This window comes from Ascaphus truei, chromosome 6, assembly GCF_040206685.1.
Source record: "Ascaphus truei isolate aAscTru1 chromosome 6, aAscTru1.hap1, whole genome shotgun sequence".
Classification (NCBI taxonomy): Eukaryota; Metazoa; Chordata; class Amphibia; order Anura; family Ascaphidae; genus Ascaphus; species Ascaphus truei.
The window spans coordinates 24,571,260-24,578,289 of NC_134488.1; the positions used below are offsets into that span (position 1 = coordinate 24,571,260).

The 7,030-nt window shown below is 57.7% G+C and overlaps 1 protein-coding gene across 1 annotated transcript in view; it reads right to left on the minus strand.

Annotated features, from left to right (window-relative positions):
* SDF4 (stromal cell derived factor 4) overlaps window positions 1-6,734 on the minus strand; it is a 51,688-nt gene extending 44,954 nt beyond the window's left edge. Inside the window, exons 1-2 of the mRNA XM_075603657.1 lie at window positions 6,477-6,734; window positions 1,642-2,004 (exon numbers count right to left, since the gene is read on the minus strand). Coding sequence (XP_075459772.1) covers window positions 1,642-1,952 — 311 coding nt within the window. The 5' untranslated portion in view covers window positions 1,953-2,004; window positions 6,477-6,734. The remainder of the gene's footprint in view (window positions 1-1,641; window positions 2,005-6,476) is intronic.
* Window positions 6,735-7,030: the final 296 nt, after the last annotated feature.

Sequence of the window (7,030 nt, forward strand, 5' to 3'; positions counted from 1 at the left end):
CGTCAGTGTGTGTGTGCGTGCGCGTCAGTGTGTGTGCGCGCGCGTCAGTGTGTGTGTGTGTGTGCGCGTCAGTGTGTGTGTGTGCGCGCGTCAGTGTGCGTGTGCGCGTCAGTGTGTGTGCGTGCGCGTCAGTGCGTGTGTGCGTGCGCGTCAGTGCGTGTGTGTGCGCGTCAGTGCGTGTGTGTGCGCGTCAGTGCGTGCGTGTGTGTGCGCGTCAGTGTGTGTGTGCGCGTGTCAGTGTGTGTGTGCGCGTCAGTGTGTGTGTGTGTGCGCGTGTGTGTGCGTGTGTGTGTGTGTGTGTGTGCGCGTCAGTGTGTGTGTGCGCGTCAGTGCGTGTGTGTGTGCGCGTCAGTGTGTGTGTGTGTGCGTGCGCGTCAGTGCGTGTGCGTGCGTCAGTGCGCGCGCGCGTCAGTGTGTGTGTGCGCGCGCGAGTGTGTGTGTGTGTGCGTGCGCGTCAGTGCGTGTGCGTGCGTCAGTGCGTGTGTGTGCGCGTCAGTGTGTGTGTGTGTGTGCGTGCGCGTCAGTGCGTCAGTGCGCGCGCGCGTCAGTGCGTCAGTGCGCGCGCGCGTCAGTGTGTGTGCGCGCACGCGCGTCAATGTGTGTGCGTCAGTGTGTGCGTGTGTGGGTGGGTGTCAGTGCGCGCGGCATTGTGCTGTATACTGAGGTAACATTATCTATTGTTATTTTACAGCTCAAACTGCTGGGAACATTGACAACAAATGATCACAAACAGGAAAGTGCTGCAAAGGTCTGGCACAGCTGGGGAGGTGGGCTAAAGCCTGCTATACAAAGCAAAGGATGCTTTAATTCTGCAGACCAAGCAATATTTTTTTTTTTTAAATAAATCAGTTCTGTACTATGAGGAGGAAAGAAACGGCAGCTTGAAGTGCTGCTTTAAAACTCATTAAAAAGTCATTAAGCGTTGAATAAAAAATGAAAACGTTTAAAGAAAAAAAAAACAAAGAAAAAAAAAAAAACAAGCCACTGTTTTTCAATACAAAGGTAGAAGTAGATTGGTAAATAGACCGCGAAGTCCAAAAAAGGCACCGTCAGTTCATCAAGTGGAAGGCTTAAAAAAGTTTAATGAAGCTACATAAAAAAGAGAATAGGGACAAACAAAATACAAAAACAAACACCTCCTACGCGTTTCAGCCCTGGAGGGCTGTCTCATTTGACATTAATGACATAACTCATGTTCTCTTTTGACCTAGGTTGAATGCCCACCCAAGTATCGTGTTAGTCAGCCATGTTTGTTGTTGAGTACTTCTAATATCCACCCTACTTTTATCAGACATTCCACCAACCAGAAGAGCCAAGAAGGAAATATACCGCTCACTAATATTGCAGGCAATCAAACTATCAAACATATAATTATAGCCTTAGTACCTAATTGGTACTGGGTGCTAGGTAGCATTCCACCAACCAGTGGTACATTATTTGCTCTTCAAAAGAAGGTTTTATGATGACAGATGAGAGCTCTGACACATGTTGCAGTGTCCTGCCATCTGAGACTTGACAAATACTATTAGTGTTTCTGGTATGTTTAAACACAGGACTCGGAACATAGAAAAGCCAGTGAGTGACCTTACACGTAACCCCCAACCCCTAAAGTTCCATTCTCTTCCCTTTAAAGAGACTTACTTGGCAAAGATGGCTGCTAGCTTCCGCCTATTCCTTCGAGGCTCTGAATCCTCATCGAACTCTTCTATCTCTTTGCCCAGGAAAACCTCTTGGTGGAAATCCTTATTGAGGTGACCATCCATCTCCAGCTTCACCCCGTTCAGGTGGTCAGGGGGCAGAATCTCGTTCTCGTCTTTATTGTCCACGGCCTTTTCCTTCAGGGCAGAATTGTTTGCAGGCCTGGCGTAGACGTCCATAAGAAGAAACACAAAGAGGAGGGACAGGTAGAGGGATCCCAGACTGAACAGGAAGGCTTGCTTAGACACCATCATTCTGTTTGTCGCCCCGCAAATGAACACGCAGGTTATGGGTGCTGTGATGGTCCTGAAAAAATAATAATAATGCACAATGACTACATATTACTCAGAGTCTGTGGTTGTTTTCCAGACAATGCATCTTCTCTTCTGTTGATCTAGGTACTATAAACATCACAACTTAAATCAGTAAGGATGTGAACACTTTAACCCCTTCAGTGCCGGAGGGTCGTGTCACCGGACCCTTCGTCACTTCCACGTCTCTGTATTGCATCACCAGACAAATGCAAGAAAAAAAATAATTACCTGGGACTGAACCCTAAGGCTGGGGCCATAGAGGGGGAAGCAGGGCTGAGGCGCGCTGACGCTGAGGCTCGCCTGCTGAAATCTGCGCGATTCCATGCCCATGTAGGCGAGCCAGCGGGCGCGATTGAAGGCGGGGGGAGACTGAGGGAGGCGGGGCAGTGACGTCGCTGGGCCAATCGCCCGCGACGCACCGACGTCAATGCGCCGTGACGTTGACGCTGCTCCGCGCTGATTGGATGTTTTCAGCCGACAGTGCTCTGAAAAACAGCTTGGCTGTCGGCTGAAAACTCCAGCGCCTCAGCACGCCTGCAGACGCTCGCGTGAGCCCCCTCTCAAGGCATCCTCATTGAGTATGCAGGAGCTCAGCGCGGAGCGTCCGCACGGCTCAGCGCGGCCTGTCCTATGGACTCGGCCTTAGGCTGAGCTTATAATGCCGGCGACGCGACGTCGCGGCAAAACAAATGCATTGCCACCGTCGCGTGCGCTTATAGTAAGCGCGACGGCTTGGTCACGATCGCTGGAAGTCATCTCAATTTCATTTTTCCAGCGACCGCAGCCTGACGTCGCCGGCACTATAAGCGCAGCCTTAGTGAGGAGCCACTAAGCAAGACCTACTGTAGTGATTCTCCACCCCGGTATCGTGACAACTTGTTGTGTCACAGCCCTTAGACAAGATCACAAGAATTTACATCCAACAAATATTTAAAACGGCAACAAAATTAAAACTCTGTTTACAAAATGGGATAATAAGGAGATGCATTTAAGGTGAAATAGAAGGGGGGAAATGTATTGTAAAACAAAAATGAGAAGTAAATAAAACTTTTTGCACTGACTGATAAGGTCTCTTCCTGGGCGTTGCCTACATACTGTATATCATAACCCATAGCTCTGTAATGCACGAGACTGCAGTAGGTTGCAGGCCACCCAGGCAGTTCAAAAAAAGAGTCTCCCAATGCCACGCTTTTTAAACCCATGAGTGCCATGGTACAAAGCTCAGAACCAATGTAGCCTTATGTATACATGTACACATATCTGTTCACTTTTTCATTAGAAAAAGTAGTGTATACGTGACATAGGGGTCTAAACACAGAGAAAGCCTGAGTTAATGGAAAGATAATGAAAAAGCAAAGCAAGGGACATGTGTCACAATGGAAACCCTTGGAGAGGGTAGTCCCATTATCTCAGTGTATTTGTATATCTAATGGGCCTGTCCACATTTAATCCCCTCTGGATAATATGTACTTTATGTTGTGTTTCTGTGTGCACACTAAGGCATTACACACAGTTTACTTCTCACCCTAATTAATCATTTATGATTGAGGTTTCTGATTTCCAATAGATAAATGGAATATAGCAGGGCCCATGGTGTGAAGACAATTGATACATGTACAAGGATTCTCCCTCATATACAGGGAGAGTCGGTGAATATGACCAACGAGATAGTACATCAAACATACAAATGAGACAGAAGAAGGGCCCATCAAGAAGGGGACCGCGAGGCGGGCAACAAGGGGACAGCGAGGCAGGCAACAAGGGGACCGACCGCGAGGCAGGCAACAAGGGCACCGCGAGGCGGGCAACAAGGGGACAGCGAAGCAGGCAACAAGGGGACAGGCAACAAGGGGACAGCGAGGCGGGCAACAAGGGGACAGCGAGGCGGGCAACAAGGGGACAGCGAGGCGGGCAACAAGGGGACAGGCAACAAGGGGACAGCGAGGCGGGCAACAAGGGGACAGCGAGGCGGGCAACAAGGGCACCGCGAGGCGGGCAACAAGGGCACCGTGAGGCGGCAACAAGGGCACAGCGAGGCAGGCAACAAGGGGACAGGCAACAAGGGGACCGTGAGGCGGGCAACAAGGGGACCGACCGCAAGGCAGGCAACAAGGGGACCGACCGCGAGGCGGGCAACAAGGGGACCGACCGCGAGGCGGGCAACAAGGGCACCGCGAGGCGGGCAACAGGGGGACAGCGAGGCGGGCAATAGGGGGACAGCGAGGCGGGCAACAGGGTCACAGCGAGGCGGGCAACAGGGTCACAGCGAGGCGGGCAACAGGGGGACAGCGAGGCGGGCAACAGGGGGACAGCGAGGCGGGCAACAGGGGGACAGCGAGGCGGGCAACAGGGGGACAGCGAGGCGGGCAACAGGGGGACAGCGAGGCGGGCAACAGGGGGACAGCGAGGCGGGCAACAGGGGGACAGCGAGGCGGGCAACAGGGGGACAGCGAGACGGGCAACAGGGGGACAGCGAGGCGGGCAACAGGGGGACAGCGAGGCGGGCAACAGGGGGACCGCGAGGCGGGCAACAGGGGCACCGCGAGGCGGCAACAAGGGGACCGCGAGACGGGCAACAAGGGGACCGCGAGACGGGCAACAAGGGGACCGCGAGACGGGCAACAAGGGGACCGCGAGACGGGCAACAAGGGGGCCGCGAGACGGGCAACAAGGGGACCGCGAGACGGGCAACAAGGGGACCGCGAGACGGGCAACAAGGGGACCGCGAGACGGGCAACAAGGGGACCGCGAGACGGGCAACAAGGGGACCGCGAGACGGGCAACAAGGGGACCGCGAGACGGGCAACAAGGGGACCGCGAGACGGGCAACAAGGGGACGGCGAGACGGGCAACAAGGGGACGGCGAGGCGGGCAACAAGGGGACGGCGAGGCGGGCAACAAGGGGACGGCGAGGCGGGCAACAAGGGGACGGCGAGGCGGGCAACAAGGGGACGGCGAGGCGGGCAACAAGGGGACGGCGAGGCGGGCAACAAGGGGACGGCGAGGCGGGCAACAAGAGGACGGCGAGGCGGGCAACAAGGGGACGGCGAGGCGGGCAACAAGGGGACGGCGAAACGGGCAACAAGGGGACGGCGAGGCGGGCATCAAGGGGACGGCGAGGCGGGCAACAAGGGGACAGGCAACAAGGGGACGGCGAGGCGGGCAACAAGGGGACGGCGAGGCGGGCAACAAGGGGACGGCGAGGCGGGCAACAAGGGGACGGCGAGGCGGGCAACAAGGGGACGGCGAGGCGGGCAACAGGGGGACGGCGAGGCGGGCAACAGGGGGACGGCGAGGCGGGCAACAAGGGGACGGCGAGGCGGGCAACAAGGGGACGGCGAGGCGGGCAACAAGGGGACGGCGAGGCGGGCAACAAGGGGACGGCGAGGCGGGCAACAAGGGGACGGCGAGGCGGGCAACAAGGGGACGGCGAGGCGGGCAACAAGGGGACGGCGAGGCGGGCAACAAGGGGACGGCGAGGCGGGCAACAAGGGGACGGCGAGGCGGGCAACAAGGGGACGGCGAGGCGGGCAACAAGGGGACGGCGAGGCGGGCAACAAGGGGACAGCGAGGCGGGCAACAAGGGGACAGCGAGGCGGGCAACAAGGGCACCGCGAGGCGGGCAGCAAGGGGACAGCGAGGCGGGCAACAAGGGGGCCGCGAGGCGGGCAACAAGGGGACCGCGAGGCGGGCAACAAGGGGACCGCGAGGCGGGCAACAAGGGGACAGCGAGGCGGGCACCAAGGGGACAGCGAGGCGGGCACCAAGGGGACAGCGAGGCGGGCAGCAAGGGCACCGCGAGGCGGGCAGCAAGGGCACCGCGAGGCGGGCAGCAAGGGCACCGCGAGGCGGGCAACAAGGGGACGGCGAGGCGGGCAACAAGGGGACGGCGAGGCGGGCAACAAGGGGACGGCGAGGCGGGCAACAAGGGGACGGCGAGGCGGGCAACAAGGGGACGGCGAGGCGGGCAACAAGGGGACGGCGAGGCGGGCAACAAGGGGACGGCGAGGCGGGCAACAAGGGGACGGCGAGGCGGGCAACAAGGGGACGGCGAGGCGGGCACCAAGGGGACAGCGAGGCGGGCACCAAGGGGACAGCGAGGCGGGCAGCAAGGGCACCGCGAGGCGGGCAGCAAGGGGACAGCGAGACGGGCAACAAGGGGACCGCGAGGCGGGCAACAAGGGGACCGCGAGGCGGGCAACAAGGGGACCGCGAGGCGGGCAACAAGGGGACCGCGAGGCGGGCAACAAGGGGACCGCGAGACAGGCAACAAGGGGACAGGCAACAAGGGGACCGTGAGAAGGACAATAAGGGAACAGTGAGACGGACAAGGGGACAGGAGCGACACATGCAATAAGGGGACAGTAACACAGGCAATAGGGGCCCCTCCAGCAGGTGACAGTGAGACACAGAAACCCAAACATGTAAACAATCAGACAGAACCATGCAGGTACCAGTCTATACCTCGCGTCAGACAAACCCCGCAGTCTGGGCTCGGCCCCTATCACCCGCAGCTACTCGGTACACGTGGCACCTGCAGCCGCTCCCGTGGACCCGGTGCCCTGGAACTGGCCGCCCCCGCAGCAAACCGGAAGCAGGAAGCGGATGGGAGTCTGGTGGGGGTCCCCTCGGGAGAGCAGCACACCGGAAGCAGGAAGTGGATGGGAGTCTCAGTGGGGGTCCTCTCAGGAGAGAGGAGTGGAGGACCCTCCCGCAGCGCTGCAAAGTGACACGTTTCCGCCCTCCCAGCTCTGACAGCGGCTGCAGCAGGAGTGGCCTCGGTGCGGCGGAGATGTGGTGGGGATGTGATATGGTTATGTGGTGATATGATATGGTGGGGATGTGATATGGTTATGTGGTGTTGTGATATGGTTATGTGGTGATATGATATGGTGGGGATGTGATATGGTTATGTGGTGATGTGATATGGTTATGTGGTGATGATGTGATGTGATATGGTGGGGATGTGATATGGTTATGTGGTGATATGGTTATGTGGTATGGTGGTGATGTGATAT